Source organism: Protomyctophum parallelum (genome assembly GCF_964188405.1).
Source record: "Protomyctophum parallelum genome assembly, chromosome: 8".
In the NCBI taxonomy this organism is placed as follows: domain Eukaryota; kingdom Metazoa; phylum Chordata; class Actinopteri; order Myctophiformes; family Myctophidae; genus Protomyctophum; species Protomyctophum parallelum.
In genome coordinates, this window is record NC_139703.1 from 8,376,925 (window position 1) to 8,398,029 (window position 21,105).

At 44.9% G+C, this 21,105-nt stretch overlaps 1 protein-coding gene across 1 annotated transcript in view; it reads left to right on the forward strand.

The window, feature by feature from the left end:
• Positions 1-1,590: 1,590 nt before the first annotated feature.
• Positions 1,591-21,105, forward strand: part of srgap3 (SLIT-ROBO Rho GTPase activating protein 3) — a 120,079-nt gene continuing 100,564 nt past the window's right edge. Inside the window, exon 1 of the mRNA XM_083771828.1 lies at positions 1,591-1,683. Within this exon, the coding sequence (XP_083627954.1) occupies positions 1,620-1,683 (64 nt within the window). The 5' untranslated portion in view covers positions 1,591-1,619. The remainder of the gene's footprint in view (positions 1,684-21,105) is intronic.

Below are 21,105 nucleotides of genomic sequence, written 5' to 3' on the forward strand. Positions count from 1 at the left end.
ACACAAATACTTCTGTCCCTCAAATGAACAGTTTGGATTTGATTCTGGTCATCCTAAAAGGGCATCAGCAGCTACAGAATAAGTGCTTGTCTATGAAGTCTATGTAGACTAATAGTGGCTCTGCAGTGCAGGGTGACAGGTTTGAACTGCATGGTCAAATTGTGCATGTCTCTTTATAGACAGAGCTTGAAACAGAACCTGTATTCTCAGTTGAGATTCTGGTTGGTTTACATTACTGGTCACTGGTCAGTGGTCAGTAGTCAGGCTGCATTCAGGTGTTAATGGCAATACCAAAATAAGTCGGAAGTCCATGAGCCAGAGCTCCAAATTTGGGCTCCTAATCTGAGCATTATATGAAAATATGCCAGAATTTGCATACATTTCCAGAATGGATATAAGAGGCAACCTTCTTATTTAATTTTCAAAGGTTTTAATTAATAAGTTGCTACCCCTCCCCAGAAGTTATACTTCTGTCCCAAATGAACACTTTGGATCTAGTCACCCTAGCAAACGTTGATCAAAATAACAATTCTTCTACATTCTCTAATTGACTTCTTGTAAATTATGAACCCAACTGAACAATTATTTTACTCTTGAGAGCGTAAAATTACCCGTACAAGCAACGGTCCATTTGATTACCAACTCTCCATCATTTAGCTGCCTGGAACCACCCCAGGACCACTAGTGGTCCCCGAACCACTGTAGAGCTCCATCTAAATTATGTGTTATGAATCTTATGATAGAACAACACCATCATAATGATCAAATGTAGCTGTGTGTGTGCGCGTGAGTGTGTGTGTGTGTGTGTGTGTGTGTGTGAGCCAAGGGCGGGGATTTGTGTGTGTGTGAGGAGGGGGGCGACAACGGGAACTGACAAAGGGAGGAGACTGAGAAAAAAAAGCCGATCTACAAGCTCACGACGCGGCAGCGACGCGACGCGTTGCGCTCTTGCAGATCGTCTGTTTTTTGGGGCGCGCGGCACCGTCGCGCGACGAAGCGTTCCCGACTGCGCTCAGGCCTCACGTGACGTTCGTTTCAATTCCTGTTTCCCTGCAGCGCAATTTTTCAGTCCTCGTCGCCGCGAGCCTCCGAACGGTCCGTCCGTAGCAACCATCGCTGTTCCACCACCACGGGGTGAAGGGAAGAAGGAAGACCACACCACTGGAATGGCTGCAATCTTCTTTAAATCGTCCCCCTTGTTCATAATGTGATAGTCTTTTTTTAAGCTCGTTTGTGTCTTCTTTTTAGCAGAGGAATTAGCTTTTGAGTTTGGATGAAATCAGACGAACAACAACAACCCCAGCAAAGAGTAGAGTAGAGGAGAGGAGAGGAGTAGAGCCTGGGCTACGATTCAGGGCGCAAGGAAAGACAAGAAAAACAATGCAGGTGGTTAAATCGGAATTAAAAGACTCCACTGGGGCTGTTTTTTATTGAATAAAACTGCCGAAGAGGCCAATTATACTGCGTCTGCCAGTCAGAGGATTTTTTTTAAATGATTGCACACAAACATTAAAAGAAAAGAGAAAAATAGACGTTTCTGCAACTATAATCAGAGGACCATCACCGAGACACTCTCAAATCAGAGGGACTCCGGCTCTCAGCCTTAAACCCCTGGAACAATGTCATCTACAAAATGCAAGAAGGATAAAGAGATCATTGCTGAATATGAGACTCAAGTCAAAGGTGAGGTATGATTAATGATTATGAATGAATGCCAGTTATTCTCATAGTCTTGATGTGTGATCTATAATCTCTATCATGACTCATTACACACAATACAACACAATATCCATCTGTAAACATATAGTAGACAGACACACTTGACCATCCATGCATGAGTTTCCTCTGGCTATTAAATCTTCATTTGACAGCTGAGCTAAGACTGTGACCATAAATGCCAAGACGAAGATATAATATATGGCAAATGCATATTCTATGTATATACTTTAATACTTGCTTTCCATCTTTGTCTTTCGTGAAAACCCACGGGTTATGATGAGGTTAAAAGACTACATTAGATTTTCTGACTTTTCACTTGCGTGGAGTACTGTTTGGCTTCTTAAATCTGGGTAGAATGATCTCTGGCACGGAATAACCTTTTGTAGTGCATGGATGAATTATTCTTGTGTAGTGAATGCATGAGCGACTGAACAAAACCCCCTTTATTGGTGAATTGTTGATAACTGTATGTTATTATTAAGGCCTGACATGATGCATAGCCTTCAGCCTTCATGTGGTTTGTGAAATGACGATGGCATTGAGGCTACACCCTAGTAGGGGGTAATAGTATGGGGTAGTATGGGTTACTAGGGGTGCATGGACAGACACACGCCTAAGTTAGGCATTTCGGTCAATGCATGTGGTTGCACATACATTCCCTGTATGTCTTCACCATGTCTATCACAGTATTGTGTTAAAATTACCCTCCCTTATGTAATCTGAGCCTTGCCATTTGATCTCATGTGCAACTGCAATTCTGTAAAGTATGAGTAAATTATTTAGCCATAGTAGAAGTAGAATTAATAATCACGTTAAAGCACTGTGGAAGTGTCATTCTAAATGCTTCAAAGCAGGGCTTAAAGCCAGGAAACGCTAGTGCATACTTCTGAGACCTCAAACAGTGCTGGGCACTCAAATTAGCTATACCAGGAGACCACAAATGACACTTTGCTGTGCTCTGTGGAGTGAAACGAGCGGAAATGTGCGACTTCCACTTCCGACAAAATAATGGTGGTGCATGCCATGCATGGTGGTGGTGGTGAGCATCCATGTTTGCTAAGTGGAGCCAGGGTTCAGTTTCAAGGTCCTGCCCCCATTACTGCAACTTTCACTCCCGGAGGTTTCAGCAATGCCACGCTTCAGAGCCTTTTGGCTTGTGTGATCCCCTGAGTCATGTACTGTAGTACTGTACTGTACTGTACTGGCCCAGACCACAGGCGCTCAGAGGAGTCAATGTGTCAACATCTAACTGCAGGATTAGAAGATTGATCGACGTTTTTTGCAACTCTCCTTCTGGTAATGGTATGTGTGTGTGTGTGTGTAGACTAGACTGCACTTCTCTGATAACAGCATGTTGTCTCCTTTTCACCATCTAGCCTGACCTTTATCTGTATTCCACTGGACTTGTCCGTTGGCATGCGCTGGTCATTGGAGAGGACAATGCTGAGATGTTAACATCTCTTGTCTTTTAAGCACGTCAATGCTGAGCTTATCTCGCGTCTCTCCTCTGCTGTGGCAGCTTCTTGACGCCTTCACTATACTCACTGACCCTTTTTGTTCATTCCACTGGCCCCTTTCATTTAAGTATAAATTATTCAGCTTAGACCCACGCTCTTGTTTAATACGTAAAGCTTTGCAATAATAGAGCACGTCTGGAGATTTATGATGATGGGGAAACGTGTTAATTTATGAGGAATCGGCCTGCTTCGTCATCCTCAGTTGCTGCAAGTAACACATGGAAGGTTTTGAGAGGCAAACAGAGGCCTCTGCCTGGCCATCCACAGCCTCATAACAATGGCCATGCTCGGCCGATCGTCTCTGGTGAGCACAGGCAGTGATCTAACCATAATGAGATTCAGTTTGGAAATTGCACCTGTCTACTGGTGAGTTATGGCTTTTTGGGTAATGTGTATACATAGACGTCGTGTGTGTGTGTGTGTGTGTGTGTGTGTGTGTGTGTGTGTGTGTGGGAGGGGGGTTAATCAGTTGCATCCTCATTGATTGTGTCACTACAATATTGTAAAGTTGTTGTTTATGAGTGCTGCTGCTGATAGATTGGTTGATCGTAATCAGTACATGACTTTTAACAGGAGTTTGTGCTCACAGGGAAAAAAGGATCTAGGAAATACAGCGAGCTAAATGTGTCAGGCCATCTTTATATAGATGATCTACTAAAGTAATAAGCCTATTAACCACAAGATGTCAAACAAAGTTCGGTCCTTAATTCTCTTGAAGTTCATTCTTGCTCATTCAATTCAACACCGGAGCAGTCTCTGCCCATCTGAAATATCACCCCATTGGTGTAGAGCGGTTTGTATAAGGACTCGTGTGGCACGCTGCCAAGGCAAGGCCTCTGAGGAAACCTTGGAGATGGTGTTCACCTCATTCAAGCTGTTCAGCCTCAGACCTGGACATTAGCATTTCAATAGAGCGCATTCATAAGAGCGAATGAGGAGGTAAAGAGTACCATCTTGCAGGATGACACGGTTGAAGACGAACTTCCTCTGATATATAATGTGTGAACGTGATGAACAGCCCGATTTGAACTCGGCTATTTTGGACAGTGACAGAGAATATAATTTGGCTTTAACCCAACTGTCTGTCACTCTGTCTGTACAGTACAGGCAAGAATTAGAACAGCCCACACAACTGCAAAATGCAAAACGGCTTGCTTTCAGAGTTACTCAGTGTTCATCAATAAACAAGCCAACCGGCTTTGTAGTTGAATACAACGGGGGGCAGATACAGAGAGAAAGAGGTCATGATGAGATGTATGACAGGCAGCCACTGACTACAGTGTGTATACTACACAGTAAAATCGTCTGTTTTATTTGAACTCTAAGCCTGTAAATGTAACCATTTTTGGCTGGATTTGAACAAAGTAAAACGAACACTGAGGATTTAACTGTGTACGTAGTTGAGCACAACTGGATCTGTAACGTTGCAAAGTACATACAAGTATGAATGAACCCACTGACTAGACCACCAGAATAAGCATCATGCTGTAGTTATCTTGCGAATGGCCTGTTTTCATTAAATTAGCCTGTTTTTCATCTTGTGCTGGCTCCTTTGTGCTGACCCACTCTGTGCTGAGCTTTGGCTGGTGGGGTGCCAGTTCGCCCGCTCCACTGGCTGCATTCCCTGGCTCCAACACCGCATTGTGCTGTACCTGAGCTTCTGGACTGTGGGAGAGTGCGGCAAAATGATGCCTTACTCTTTGGGGCCAGTAGTATTGTCTTGGCTCATGTTGAAGTTGTTGAACCCATGATAGTCGAACCGTCGTGCTATTTCCCCACAGTATCTCACAGATTGAAGTGAAACCGGTGTTCGGGAGAATTTCCACTGAGCTTAAAGTTCTGGCTTGGTTCTGACATATTCAGGCTCACAGTCACACATTGATTTGTTCTTGTTAAAACTATTTCAGCAAAACACGTAGCTCCTATCACTTAGATATCACACACACACACACACACACACACACACACACACACACACACACACACACACACACACACACACACACACACACACACACACACACACACACACACACACACACACACACACACACACACACACACACACACACACACGTTACACAGCTAAATCAATTTGCAACTCTGAGAGTAAGGGTCTATTTGGTTACGTTTGTGCACTGACTCTCAGAGTTAAACAAAGTCAGGATTTCACAGTGTATTGTTGGAGAGGAAGCCTAGCTTTACACCTCGGGTGCGAGCATCCTTCTGCTAGGTCTATGGTCTCTGTGCAGGTTCCCTTCTGCAGGAGGTCTATGGTCTCTGTGCAGGTTCCCTTCTGCAGGAGATCTATGGTCTCTGTGCAGGAGGCTATGGTCTCTGCAGGTTCATCCTCCTGCAGGAGGCTATGGTCTCTGCAGGTTCATCCTCCTGCAGGAGGCTATGGTCTCTGCAGGTTCATCCTCCTGCAGGAGGTCTATGGTCTCTGCAGGTTCATCCTGCAGGAGGCTATGGTCTCTGTGCAGGTTCATCCTTCTGCAGGAGGCTATGGTCTCTGCAGCTTCATCCTCCTGCAGGAGGCTATGGTCTCTGCAGGTTCATCCTCCTGCAGGAGGTCTATGGTCTCTGCAGGTTCATCCTCCTGCAGGAGGCTATGGTCTCTGCAGGTTCATCCTCCTGCAGGAGGTCTATGGTCTCTGCAGGTTCATCCTCCTGCAGGAGGTCTATGGTCTCTGCAGGTTCATCCTGCAGGAGGCTATGGTCTCTGTGCAGGTTCATCCTCCTGCAGGAGGCTATGGTCTCTGCAGGTTCATCCTCCTGCAGGAGGTCTATGGTCTCTGCAGGTTCATCCTGCAGGAGGTCTATGGTCTCTGCAGGTTCATCCTCCTGCAGGAGGCTATGGTCTCTGCAGGTTCATCCTACAGGAGGCTATGGTCTCTGCAGGTTCATCCTCCTGCAGGAGGCTAAGGTCTCTGCAGGTTCATCCTGCAGGAGGCTATGGTCTCTGTGCAGGTTCCCTTCTTAGCAAGAACAAGCAGAGCGGTGGTCACATGAATGAGAAGCACAAAATTATATTAAATATAAAATATAATATCATCATATTGTCAGAATCTTTCAATTTAGTTTGACATTTCTTCAAAATGTTTGAAATACAGTATAGAAAAATGCATTATGAGCTGTTAGATGTAGGCTATTCATTGAACGAGAAGACTATAGGGCTTTATTGGTTAACATAATCTGAAAAGGTCTTCATGCTTGCATGAGTGGCGTGCATGTTTGAGGGTCTCAGCTTGTGTCGGTTGGAAGGAAGGGGGGCTCCTAAATAAAGCAAGGTTGACAACTACTGTAGACAGAGCTCTTCAAAATGACAGGAGTTTCCTCCGTAACGGGAGGAACCGCATTATCCACATTGAGGAACCGGAATTGGTTCTTCCACATTCTAAACTGAACTGAACTGAACTGGTTTTTATCACATTGTATGTAAATGGTTTATGTACTGTATATACTGTCAGAGTTGAGTTGGTATGTGCACTTCATGTCTGCTATACAATTACAATACCAGTGGTTTTCAAACATTTTAATTTCAACTCTCAGAGTTACAGACCTGTAAGGGTCCGTTTCAGGCCAAAGTTGTACAGTATAGTATATATTTCAAGGGAACCATTTGAGGAATTGAACCACTAAGTGGAAATCATTAAGGAACTGAAATAGTTAAATTCCTAAAGGATCCCAACCCAGAACATACCAATATAGAATCTTCCTTAAATAGTTTAAAGTCATTCATTGAAACGTGCATTCACTTTCTTGTGTATTCTACGGCAAGTAGCAATATCGGCTTATAAGGGACATTAATAAATGAAACATTTGCATCATTGTTCTATTCTAATTTGTAATTCATGAAACTTGCCCTTTCTTGTCATCGTCTACACGACAAGACCATAGCCTCCTGTAGGATGAACCTGCAGAGACCATAGCCTCCTGCAGGAGGATGAACCTGCAGAGACCATAGCCTCCTGCAGGAGGATGAACCTGCAGAGACCATAGCCTCCTGTAGGATGAACCTGCAGAGACCATAGCCTCCTGTAGTATGAACCTGCAGAGACCATAGCCTCCTGCAGGAGGATGAACCTGCAGAGACCATAGCCTCCTGTAGGATGAACCTGCAGAGACCATAGCCTCCTGCAGGAGGATGAACCTGCAGAGACCATAGCCTCCTGCAGGAGGATGAACCTGCAGAGACCATAGCCTCCTGTAGGATGAACCTGCAGAGACCATAGCCTCCTGTAGTATGAACCTGCAGAGACCATAGCCTCCTGCAGGAGGATGAACCTGCAGAGACCATAGCCTCCTGTAGGATGAACCTGCAGAGACCATAGCCTCCTGCAGGAGGATGAACCTGCAGAGACCATAGACATATACTCTAATATTATCGACAGTTTCATATCATGAAAGTGGTGGGAATTATGGGAAGCTAGAGTCTCTCTATCTGTTTTCGCTACAGGCTGGAAGAAACCATGGCATGTTAAACAACCGGAATTGTTTGACATGAAAGCAATGAGACCTTAATTCCACCCAGCCTTTAATTTGTGTGTGCACACTAGTACTACTACTGCACACAAATACTGTATATATACACTCAATGCTTTTAGCTGCAGTTGAACCCAGGTGAAGCAGAAAATAAATATAGATTATCACCCAGGCATTCATCATTGCCTGGGGCGTATCCAGCTGATGGCTGGCCTGACACATGGCTGATGCAGCTGTGTTTGAGATTGGAGTCTGGAACTGCACCTCCTGAAATCCGAGCAAGGAAGCTGCCAATTCAGTTCAGATCTATATTAGATTATTTTTATTTCCATTTCAAGGCTAAGCAGCAAGCTGTATATGCTTAGATGATTTTGATTTATATTAGGATGGACAGAAGCATTTGAAAATTGAGGCAACAGGCTAGAGATTGGATAACACGGCCTAAGACCAATGCCAGTCGATAATTTATCACCAATACCTAATAGCCGTATTCATTCACAAGAAAACAAAGAATAGCATTTGATTAACACGTTCAATTAAAGAGTTGATGATCAACACTGTAATTGAATTAATTAGTTAATAGAGTCCTGACGTCACTCGCCATCCCCTGGTTCACGGAAGTAATTTCTATATAACATGGGGTCATCTTAAAATCATCTCATATAAGCATTGTTGTCCAAAAATAAACAAAGTGTTCTCAGCAAAATTGTCGTTTACGACCGTCAGTCACTCATATTTGATACCGTCTGTTTCTAGAGAAAATTTAACTAATTCAGCAGCAGTAACATTAGCGTTTTCTCTCAGTCAGTTGATTCTTCATATCAATATGAGAGAAATGGCCGCGATGACATGTTTATTTTTCAAACACAGTTCTAAAATCCTCCTATGGGCATTACAATGCAAATAAAAAGTACATGAACCTGTGGATCTACCGCCCTCTACCGATATTGACGTAAGACTTCGGTGTTCTATAGATTAACATTATTGTCAATGAGAAATGACCCTGGCAAACAAAATAGTATAATAGGTATTACTTGTGGGCGGATGTGAGGGGATGTTTAACTGAATCGTTGCATTGGCCAAGGGTCCATGGACCGAGGAGTCAAGATTACCTTTAAAAGTACCAGGAATCAGTGATTCCGATCCAATTCTTTATGGTGTTTATTATTTTCTCATGTCTACTTCTCATGTTTACTCGTAAACATGTAAAGGTAATCTGCAAGACAAGATACAGCACACATTGAGAGAAATGATATATATGATATCTAGTACTTTATTGTCAGTTCACACTGAAAGCAACAGTAATTCAATGTGTATGCATGTCTTGGCTACAATGACATGATCTGAGGCAAGGGTGTGATTCAGTATGTTATGTTCACTAGTCCTTACCCGTTCTGAATATATGAACAGCAAATCATGTTCAGTGTGTGATGTAATAGATCACATTACTGATAGGGGGGGAATTGTTTACAGATGGTCTTGGGAAGTTGGGTTGGGCACTAAAGTATAGGCTAATTAAATGCTGTAGTACAATCATAAGTACACCATTGATGTGTGATGTAAATATGGTGGTGATATTCTGCCTATAAATGGAAGTTATTGAATATTTTCAAGTTCGGTGTTGCACTTTGTAGACGGTCCCTAACCGCTCACCGTCTGCTGCCCGTGGAGATATAAGCTATTAAACGGTGAACGCGGAGGTTGGCTTTTTGGGCTTCAAAGCAAGTTGTAGTTTGTTCTTTATATAATCAGGATAAGAATTAGATGTTTTGTGTGATTTAGGAACGTGTCGTTGTCATTGCATCTGTCTGTATGTATTTTGTCATTGTGATGTTCCGACGGCACGGGATCTGTCTTCTCCAAACGTCTCCATTTGGCCACCCCGAGACCCCGACAGATAAGCATTCCGTTGTGATCGTGCTGTTCAGTGTGTCACGCAGCCACGCTGGGTGCGCGCAGGGCTGTAAGCTGTCGTTGTCAGTGTCCAGGCTTTGAGCGTGCATGTAGCCCATGTGTAATGCACGGCGAAGGAGGTGGTTGAGGAGGGGGCGGACAGTGTAGTCGGAGCGGCTGCAGTCCTGGCTGTGTGTCGCTGATCATAAGCCCAGAAACAGTGTCCTCGGAGCGGCTGCAGTCCTGGCTGTGTGTCACTGATCATAAGCCCAGAAACAGTGTCCTCGGAGCGGCTGCAGTCCTGGCTGTGTGTCGCTGGTCATTCACATCCAACACGGATACAGAACAGATGCTCCGACGGGGCTGGGTTTCGCTTCCTACGTCACACTACAAACGGTGACCTATCGAATTATGCGTCCCACACCCCCTCCACAGGCACACAATTCTTCAAGTTACAATTCTCCATGATCGTGTGGTGATGTAAAAACAATATCTGTACAGTAAATATGACAGTTGCGTCGGTAAAAAAGTAGCCTAGCTGGATTGTGGGAGCGTGCAGATTTATTTTGGCATGGAGAGATGTGTGCTAATAGTGTGGCTCGGTCGGAGATAGAGCACGGACAAATAAACGGGTTTTTATTCACTAATAAATTCATTATTAATCTTATTGGAAAAATGGCTTCGTTAAGACCTCCATATTATTATGGTCAATGCCTGTGTGAAAAGTGGGAGCGATTGGTGCAGGCAATGAGGAGATAAGTGTTTGTTTCTGACAGACAGACAGACAGACAGACAGACAGACATTCAGACATTCGCTCTATTATTATTAGGATATAACTTCCCCACCCAGCCCTTGCCCAATAATATCTCCTTCCACTATTTAGCCTTTTTTCATGAAAACAAGACAGCAACATATTTGTAAAATAGGAAGTGAGCATTGTTGTGGTGGACAGCAGAGGACACTTTTCTCCTGACTCACTCATCACTGTGTGTCACCGACGGCCTTCAGTGAGAACTGTGAAACGAAAGGCTTCTGACTGACATGACAGTCAAGTGAGGACATGTTGCATAACACTGAACTGCACCGATGGCGTTGGAGATGTTTCCACAAGCGTGGCGCATGACGCTGCGGCTCAACGCTCCAGGAGATGGGGCGTCAAATGCGGAAAACAAATTTCACTGCGTTAACGTGTGTGACTAATCGTACGACTTTGACTTTGACGTAACTCAAGAACCCTTTCGCCCCACCGACTTCAAATTCCACATACGTGTTCCACGCCCCCACGGCGAGCGCAGTGCCCGGTGTCGAGTCGGTCGGACCCACGGTTGTCCAGAACCAAGACAAAAGGCCTCTGAAGTCTGAACTCTGAACAGCTTTGACACAACACTCCATTTTTGGGCATGCATGACATAGAACTCCATATATAGGAATAAAGGGACGCAGAGAGACAGATACAGAAATCTCCATATATTATGGGCATGAAAGGGACACAGACAGATGGGTGGACCTGGTACTCTGACGCGGGTACAACGGCTATTGCATAGCCGGGTGGGGCATGGATCCCCAACTGCCACCTCTACCGACTCTGTGCTGTACGGCCGCCGCCGGGCACCGGCCGAGTTTGTTATAACTCTGTTACTGTAATGTTTGCTAATGTAATTGCAAAAGGTGATCTTACAGTGACATTGCATATAGCGTGTGAATGCATTGAGCAAAGTGATGACTGAATGCTGAATGTTAGCTAAATCTCCGGCATAACTAGAAAGAGTCCTGACGGGGATAGGGGATTGTCTGACTTGATGTGAAGAACAGAGAACTCAGATTTATTTTATTTTATTATTTCTTCGTCATCAAAGCGTTTCTTTTGAATAGATTTTTCTAACCACATAACTCACATGACTTACATAAAAAGGTAAGAATGTCAAACACTTTTCTGCCCCGTCTTGGGGTTTTCATTGGATTACAAAACCTGGTGACTTTGGTTATTTTTGTACCAAAATTGTCGCTGCTTCTTCTTGAAGGAAGAATATGACTTGCTGGAAGAACGTGAACAGCTGTTTGAGTGAGTCAACATCACTTATGGCGGCACAAAATGTGCTATAACCACCTGAGCCTTAAGCTAATGGCACGACGCGTCGCAATGGGACGTGCCGCGACGACGCAAATCATCCACTTTATTTGCTAATAAATGTCGAATAATTCTTTCAGTCTAAATGCCATCGTACCACACCTTGGCATTCTTCAGAGACATGTTTGTCCATGCAGTCGGTGTGACACGTCAGCCTGCATTTATCCTTGGACGACGTGCCTTAATCAGACCAGTGTGTGTCCAGTGGAAACCTCGTATTAATCTGATCTCAGGTCAGAATGGGTTAATTCTCACCCCATTCGGCCACCTATCGACATCCCTGCACACTCCACCTCTCCCCTCTTCTTCTCCAATAAGCTGCTCCCCCGGGGCGGGGGGGGGGGGGGGGTGTTGCCATGGAGACTCTCTTCCCAGCCTGTTCTCCCTGGTCCTCATGCCTGGATACAGCCACGTGATGATGGACAGCCGGGATCTGGAAAGGGCGTGTTTCCTTTTGGCCGGCGTCGGGGGGGCCTTGGCTCCCCTTAACCCGTTTAGGACGGGATACGCGTCTGTGTCGCTTTAGCGTTTTATAAAACACTTCAAGCATTGTTTTAAACTTTAGCTGTTGAAAGCTAGCAGGTCTACAAGCACTCGGTGCCGCGCTACGAGCTTGTAGATCTGCTATTTTTGAAAAATTGTGCAAATCGTGTGCAAATCTTTGGATATATATTCTTTCACAGCGAACGTTTTTAACTCATATCTTTGCTTCTGGGGGGGGGTGGGGGGGGTGGCGGCCGATTACATAATGGTTTTTGGGGTCCTTGACAAGAAGTATTTTGAGAACCACTGATATAGAAACATAGGTTTTTCAGAAAACTGTCATGATTTAGGAGACATAATTTTGTAGAATCCGGTCTCAGGTCCCAATGGTTTAAGTGTCGGACCAGCATTGCGTGCGGCTGACACCATGATGATGATACGAGGACCAACAGGAATATCAATGTCAGCAGAGATGAGGCTATCCGACGTGATCCTCCCTCCCCTTCCCTTGCCTTGCCTTCGCCTCCCCTCCCCAGACAGGCACTTTGAAGTGCCTGACCTGTCATTTTCACCTGACACTAAAAAGCCTGTTTTTGTTCCGTTTGCTCTCAGTTTCTTAAAAGTTGTGTGATCTTTTAGTTCTGACATTGTCAGAAAAAAGGTTTTCCTGCCACTCACTGCTCTATTTCTTCAAGCAATCTCCTTTTGATCAAAGATGTGTTCAACCTGTGTTATTCCAACTGCCAATCTAATTCCCATTTAATATAGTTAGCTATAGCTATGCTTTATCAGTTACTGTGCCTCTGTATCTATAATGGTAACCACTAACCAGACCACTTAGCTTGTCATATTCTTTTATTCTACATGAATATAATATAACCAATATGATATGCCACTTGTTTCCAGTGTGAGTGGGAAATGGTCGTGGTGGAAAAGCCCCAAGTAGTACTTGCTAAAGTACTAAGATTGGCACAGTGTACTAGGTAGGTTTCAGTGTGACAGTTCATTCAATGTGGAAACGCCAATAAATATATGGAGGGTAGTGCAATTACTGAATGATAAAAAGGGCTGACAAGATGTCAGATTGCATTAGGATACGTCGGATCACTCGCTCGATATTGATTAGTCTTGCCTACCGCCGTCTCATCCGTCTGTCGTCCGTACGTATTCTTCTCACAGCGCTGTAAATCACCGTGGTCGCCTTGAGAGGTGGCGTGATCTCTCTCGGGAACAGTTGGGGAGGCTCTTGCCGCCCGGCGTACAGTAATGGCAATCTTTGCTTATCGTCAAACCCTTGTGGAGCAGAAGAGGCAGGGAGGGATCTGGACAGAGTGAAAAGAACTGCAGCTATAAAGGCCATTTAACACATTTAGACCTGACGTCAAAAAAAAAAAAAAAAGAGGTCTTCTAAATCTGGTTTTTCTGAAATACCTGTTTCTATATCGGCGCCGGTGCTCAATATGTCATGTCAAGCCAAGGACACCAAACATGATTGATGGGGCACGGTGTTGGTAGTGCTGTCGCCTCACAGCTAGAAGGTCCTGGGTTCGATTCCCGCTCGGGACGCTGTGGGTGCTGGCGGCGTGTTTCCTCATCCGCGTCATCAGTGCCCATACCCGAAGGCGGGGTTGGCGAAAGGGCCTTTCTGTGTGGAGTTTGCATGTTCTCCCCGTGTCCCCTAGGGTAGGTACCCTCACAAAAAACATGCAGTAATCCTGGTCACTAAACTGCCTCCCCCTGGCCAGCCGGGGCGCCTGATGGAGGGGAAAGGAACTGGTTGGAATAACGTGTTCCTTCCACGCGCTACGTCCAACCAGGGAAACTCGCCCCTGTCAGGTGTAAAGGAGCAACTTGGACACTCAGGCATGAAGGAAGCATGAGTTCAAGTCCGTTGCTCTCCCCTTGTCCCCCATATATGGGGACTAGGTTGGTGGAGGGTGTGTAGAGCCCAGGATCACATTAGATGATTGACACAGGGGTGAAAAATGGGTTACAAAATCGTGGGATAAAAAAAATATATATATAAAAAAAAAAAAGGCCACCAAAAATGATTGGCCACCAACCCCCATCTGAAAATATGTTGTTCCATGGAGGGACCCCCCGGAAGCAAAGATTTGAGTTAAAAACGTTCGCTGTGAAATAATTCAAAGATTTGCGACACGTTTTCTCGATTTCTCAAAAAAATAGCAGACCTACAAGCGAGTGCCACGCTATGAGCTTGTAGATCTGCTATTTTTCAATAGCTAAAGTATAAAATAATGCTTACAACACCAAAATGGATTCCCGCCCAGAATGTGTTAAGCACACGAATACAGTTTGCTACAGTTGCAAAATTGCATTAGGGGATTAGGCCTGGTACAGACCAGAGTACTAGTAGCGTGGTATTTTGTTCAACTGTTGAAGATATACAGTACGTGTGAAATGGAAGAATGTGTAAGACTGAATTGAGTTTTGCAATACGGTCTGCACTTGTCTGGTTTTTATGTGCATTAACCCATTCTGACCGGGCACCCATTTTGGTGTCAGCATCATGTTATGCTTTAGCTATTTAAAAATAGCAGATCTACAAGCTCATATCGCGCCACCGAGTGGCGCGATACGAGCTTGTAGGTCTGCTATTTTTGAAAAATCGAAGAGCGACTGACATTTTTAGAATCTGATCTCAGGTCAGAATGGGTTCATCAGACCAGTGTGTGTCCGGCGGAAAAAAATGTCTTCTACATCCTGACAGTTTTCTGAAAAAGCTATGTTTCTGTGTCAGTCGTTCTTCGATTTTTCAAAAATAGCAGACCTACAAGCTCGTAGCGCGCCACTCGTAGCGCGCCACTCGGTGACGCGCTACGAGCTTGTAGAGCTGCTATTTTTCAATAAGCTAAAGCATAACATAATGCTAACGCCAAAAGGGGTTCCCGCCCAAAATGGGTTGATGGCGTCATGTATCCAAGGATGCTTTTGCAATGATTCCTTCTGAGACACAATGCCCCTCAGTTAAAACAGAAAGCTATTGTGTGTGTGTGTGGGTTCTCCAATGTCTCCATTGTCTTTCATATTCTTAATTCAGTGTCATAGACGGGTAACCCTCACCCTAAACCTAACCTCCCATGGGGCAGCACACCTAAACCTAACCTTAACCCATGTCTATTGTCTAACCAATGACTAGTCTAAACTAAGTATGCACCCCATCATAGACCAGTGGTTTTCAACCCTTTTCATATCAAGGTGCATTATTTATTCTGCATTTGAGCCACGGCATGGGCCACCATTTGATGAGATTTAGACCCAAAACCTTTTATTTTATTTTCGTTGGATAAGATTTTGTCCCCAATTCTATGCTGTATTGATGTGGTACCAGGATAGGAGAGATAACAGGCAAACATTGATCAAAATAACAATTCTCTAATTGTAACGTGTAAATTGTGTAAGATGTTTAACAATAACTTAAGCGATCCTTAACTCAAGAGTTAATGATCTATAAGGGTCCATTTGGTTATGAACTCTCCATAGTTTTTTAGCCGGGGACCACCAGGCAGGAACCCCCTCAAAGACCACTGGTGGTCCCCGACGGGAGTACCACTGGTTAAACCCACTGTCAGACATTAACCCATTTTAGACGGGAACCCCTTTTGGTGTTCGCATTATGTTAGCTATTGAAAAATAGCAGATCTACAAGCTCATAGCGAGGATTTCACAAGCTTGTAGGTCTGCTATTTTTGAAAAATCGAAGAACGACTGACATAGAAACATAGCTTTTTCAGGAAACTGTCAGGACTGTCAGACATTTTTAGAATCTGATCTCAGGTCAGACTGGGGTGACAGACTCTGGCTGAAACACACAAAGGGTGCGCGAAGCGTGCATTGATTTAGGTATTCATATCGTGGGTCAGATGAGCTGCTGAGAGGATGCACCGTCCCGCCATCAAAGTTCACGGCCTGTGAAGTGATGATGCTTTATCTGCACACAGTGCCCTCGAGGGAAATGAGCCATCTTTACTGCTCCTCTTAAGGAGCCAGTCTGTAGCCCCGCATATAACCTGACCAACCCCTTTCACGCCAGCCAACACGCACGCACACACACACACACACACACACACACACACACACACACACACACACACACACACACACACACACACACACACACTAAACCTTTCTTCAAAGGAAGATTTAGCTGACTCCTGTCAGTCAATGAATCAGTCAATGCTGAAGTGTTAATGCACTGTAGGTGCTGGCAGTCGCATATAAGGCCCTATTTCTGACAGTGCTACTGCTAAACCCCTTATCCCTAAACTTTTTTGCTATTTTTAAGTGGTGCAACCACTTCATTAAGTAGCTTTGTGTGTGCTTGCCGGCCTGGCTGCCTGCCTGGGTCTGAGCACGAAAATAGCATTTGGTTGGTTTTCAAAACCAAGTGTCACTGTTGTGCAGCCTAACACACACATGATACATGATGATTTCAGGTGTATCAGTACAGTACAGTACAGTACAGTAGAGTAGAGTAGAGTAGAGTACAGTGACCCCTGGGCTCACTGGAATTGGCCCGATCATAGACTTGGCTGTATATCATAGATTTCATAGGCTAGCTAGCTTCATAGACTTCATAGACAGCACTACCATCAGATTTGTGTAAATTAATTTTAATTTTTTTGTTTTGGATTGATTCATGTTATTAATGTGTATTTTCAGACAATTAAAGGTATATTCAGTGATTTCACTTAATTCAAATATCACTTATGTTTTTGTTTTGTTGTGATAATCCTCCCTACTATAGAGTGTGCTGACCATATAAGGAGTTCCTCCCTGTCCCCAGTTAACCCCTGGGGGTCAAAAAACCTTAGGTTTTGTTTTTGGCTCTCTATCCTGATTGGATGAAAGGCTTAGGTCCCAGCCAAAAACGAAACCTAAGGTTTTTTGAGTGAAATCACTGAATATACCTTTAACCCTCCGTAAACCTGAGCGTTGGTTCTGTTCTTGCTCTGCTCCTTTTTCCCCCGTACACCAAACCTCTTTGCCCCCTCAGAATAGGGATGCTAGAGCTGAAGTGATTAATGTCAAATAATAATAATAATAATAATAATATTTCTTTTTCACAGAGATTTGGCGGTCCCCCCGTAGTAACTCTGGGACCCCCTAGGAGTCCAGGAACCTCTGTAGAAGACCCCTGGTCTTAACCCATTCTGAACGGGAACCCATTTTGGTGTTGGCATCATGTTATGCTTTAGCTATTGAAAAATAGCAGATCTACAAGCTCATAGCGCGCCACCGAGTGGCGCGCTAAGAGCTTGTAGGTCTGCTATTTTTGAAAAATCGAAGAACCACTGACATTTTTAGAATCTGATCTCAGGTCAGAATGGGTTCATCAGACCAGTGTGTGTCCAGCGGAAACCTCGTATGAATCTGATCTCAGGTCAGAATGGGTTAATCATGCCAAAGCTCAGGAGGACATCCATGTATTGTTGAGAGACAACCATCCACTGGGTTTCCACTGGTTCCTGGTCTAGTATACGGTATGCGGTGCAGGTGTCCTGGTGTCTGTCCAACACTGTCCAGAGTAATGGCTGCGTCTCAGATAACGATGATATATTATTGTCTCAAGGTCAGGGCTGGAGTGGTCCCTCCTCGTCACAACGATGCCATCTGCTCTCACAGGTCCATTTAAAGCTTCGTAACCCTCTCAACAGCTCATTAAACGCGTCGCTCTGAAGCTAAACTATGCCATATAAATGATGAGAGACGACGCAAAGAAGCACACAGTTGACGTTCCCAGTTCCTCACATGATGACAGATATAAATTCAGTGTATGTATATGTAGATTGAATGTTGTTCTGAGTGCATAACCCTGTGCATTCTTTGCACATGTGCATTTGTGCACTGTTCAGGGTGGGCCGGGAGGATCTTTATAGGTCGTCTTCAGACAGCCCTCCATCGTTGCTTCCAGTCATCCCGGTTCTCCATTATCCCATTCTGACCTGAGATCAGATTCATACGAGGTTTCCACTGGACACACACTGGTCTGATTAACCCATTCTGACCTGAGATCAGATTCACACGAGGTTTCCACTGGACACACACTGGTCTGATTAACCCATTCTGACCTGAGATCAGATTCACACGAGGTTTCCACTGGACACACACTGGTCTGATTAACCCATTCTGACCTGAGATCAGATTCATACGAGGTTTCCACTGGACACACACTGGTCTGATTAACCCATTCTGACCTGAGATCAGATTCATACGAGGTTTCCACTGGACACACACTGGTCTGATTAACCCATTCTGACCTGAGATCAGATTCATACGAGGTTTCCACTGGACACACACTGGTCTGATTAACCCATTCTGACCTGAGATCAGATTCATACGAGGTTTCCACTGGACACACACTGGTCTGATTATTTTATATATATTTTTTTTTTATAGAGGGACAGACAGTAGACTCAGGCTGACAGGAAATGGGGGAGAGAGATGGGGGAGTGACATGCAGTAAAGGCCGTCAGGATCGGGAGTCGAACCCACGGCACACTGCCAGACTTGGGCTACCGGCCAAGGTGCCTGGACCGCTGAGCCAGGCCAATATCATGGAATATTTACACATTAAATACTGGTTCATTTTTGTAACTAGACCTTCAAAATCTCTTCCAAATCCGTCAACAAGGCCTGCCATATGCACTGGAAAAATATGTGCGTGAGCAGTGTGACATTCAACAATGTTTGATCATATAGGAAAACTATTGGTGGAGATGTTTGTCTAACCCATGTTATGCTTAGCTGTGATTGGACCATAGCAGTTTGGGGAGGGGCTTAGCTATAGGTCAATTGCGCCCCTGCATCCTTCTTGGGTACATCCACATAAGAATGTCAAACCCAAGCTGATAACCGATCTTCTTTTATCTGCAAAAAGTCTAGAGTCTCACTGACAAACTAACAAGCACATGCAGCACACAACGATACAGTAGGAGGCAGGCTTGAATGCACACATAATGCAATATGGAAAATACCTAGAGGGATGTTTTACCCTTTACGTGCTTTTCCTTTTTATTAGCCTATAGAAATGATTGCCATGGATAGACCATTATGTAGAAGATTATAATATAGCCCATATGTCTTTGGAGCAAAGTGTTGATGCCAGTATAGATCTATGCAGCGTAAGAGAGACACTGCACGTGGTATAGGTACTGTTTCATCACTTAAGCTTTCCCGAAAGCTCCTGCTCTAAAATACTGCAGTTTCATACTGTAGATACAGGAATAGTACAATCTATTGTGCATTGATGTTTTCTGCTGCACACACTGCCCAGCAGATACAAACCACTGCCTCATTTGGATGCTGCAAAGGAAATGTACACTACGTACGTTCAAAGATGCCCACAGGATTCCAGGAATGACAAGATGTGAAACTTTGTTTATTGTACCGATGCGGTGGTTCCCAAACGGTGTGCCAATGGTGTGCCGCAAGACAAGTGTGTGTGTGCGTGTGTGTGTGTGTGTGTGCGTGTGTGTGTGTGTGTGTGTGTGTGTGTGTAGATCGGCTGTTTTTGCTCATTTCTGAAATTGTGAAATCCAGAGCTCAGCTGGTTGAACCTTTTATTTGGCATTAGTCAATATAACATAAACACACATTTGCACTCAAAGGACCACAATGTAAATGAGCTCTCTCTCTCTCTCTCTCTCTCTCCTTCTTGTGATTTATCCTTTTGACAGATGAAATATATGGTCATGTTGATGTTGTGCATTCAATCAGTCCGTCAGTTGGTCAGTCCGTCGGGCATAGAATACATAATGCATTGCTTGATTGTTTGACCCTATAGTCCATTTTTATACTCCAGAATAGATTTACACTAAATTGACATTCAGGATTAGATTTATTTCTCTCTCTCTCTTTTTTTAGGCAGTCTTGCTGTATATTTTCAATTCATTGATAAGATAACGTTTGTTTGAAACAAACAAACAAACAAAACCAAACAAACTATATGAGGACGTGCTCCTTATTGAATTAAACCAAATCCACATGCACATCTTTTTCCATGCTGGTCTCTCTCCATATATTCTTTGGTCCTCCAATGATAGGCTATACTTTAAACCTTTGAAGGTTATATTTAGCTGGTGGTTTTACTTATCATTTGTTTGGTTCCACTGGGGCGTGGAGACTGCATGTGATGAGGAGGTTTACCACACTTCAAACTGCTCCGCATCCTCGTGTTGAGGGCAGGGCCCATTCCCCTTCACGCCTCTCTCCCCAGCCCACCTCTCTCCTCAGCCCCTATAGCCTCTCTCCCCAGCCCCACCACCTCTCTCCCCAGCCCACCTCTCTCCTCAGCCCCTATAGCCTCTCTCCCCAGCCCCACCACGCCTCTCCCCAGCCCACCTCTCTCCCCAGCCCACCTCTCTCCCCAGCCCACCTCTCTCCTCAGCCCCTATAGCCTCTCTCCCCAGCCCCACCATGCCTCTCTCCCCAGCCCACCTCTCTCCTCAGCCCCTATAGCCTCTCTCCCCAGCCCCACCACGCCTCTCCCCAGCCCACCTCTCTCCCCAGCCCACCTCTCTCCCCAGCCCACCTCTCTCCCCATCCCCACCACGCCTCTCTCCCCAGCCCACCTCTCTCCCCAGCCCCACCTAGCCTCTCTCCCCAGCCCACCTCTCTCCCCAGCCCACCTCTCTCCCCAGCCCCACCTAGCCTCTCTCCCCAGCCCGCCTCTCTCCCCAGCCCCACCTAGCCTCTCTCCCCAGCCCACCTCTCTCCCGAGCCCCACCACGCCTCTCTCCCCAGCCCCACCTAGCACATGCTTCCTTCCAGCGTCAAATGCATAGATGGAGGAAGGTTCTTCTATCAGTCGCACGACTGGTTTCATTTGTCATTTATTTGGATTCCATAGAAGCCAA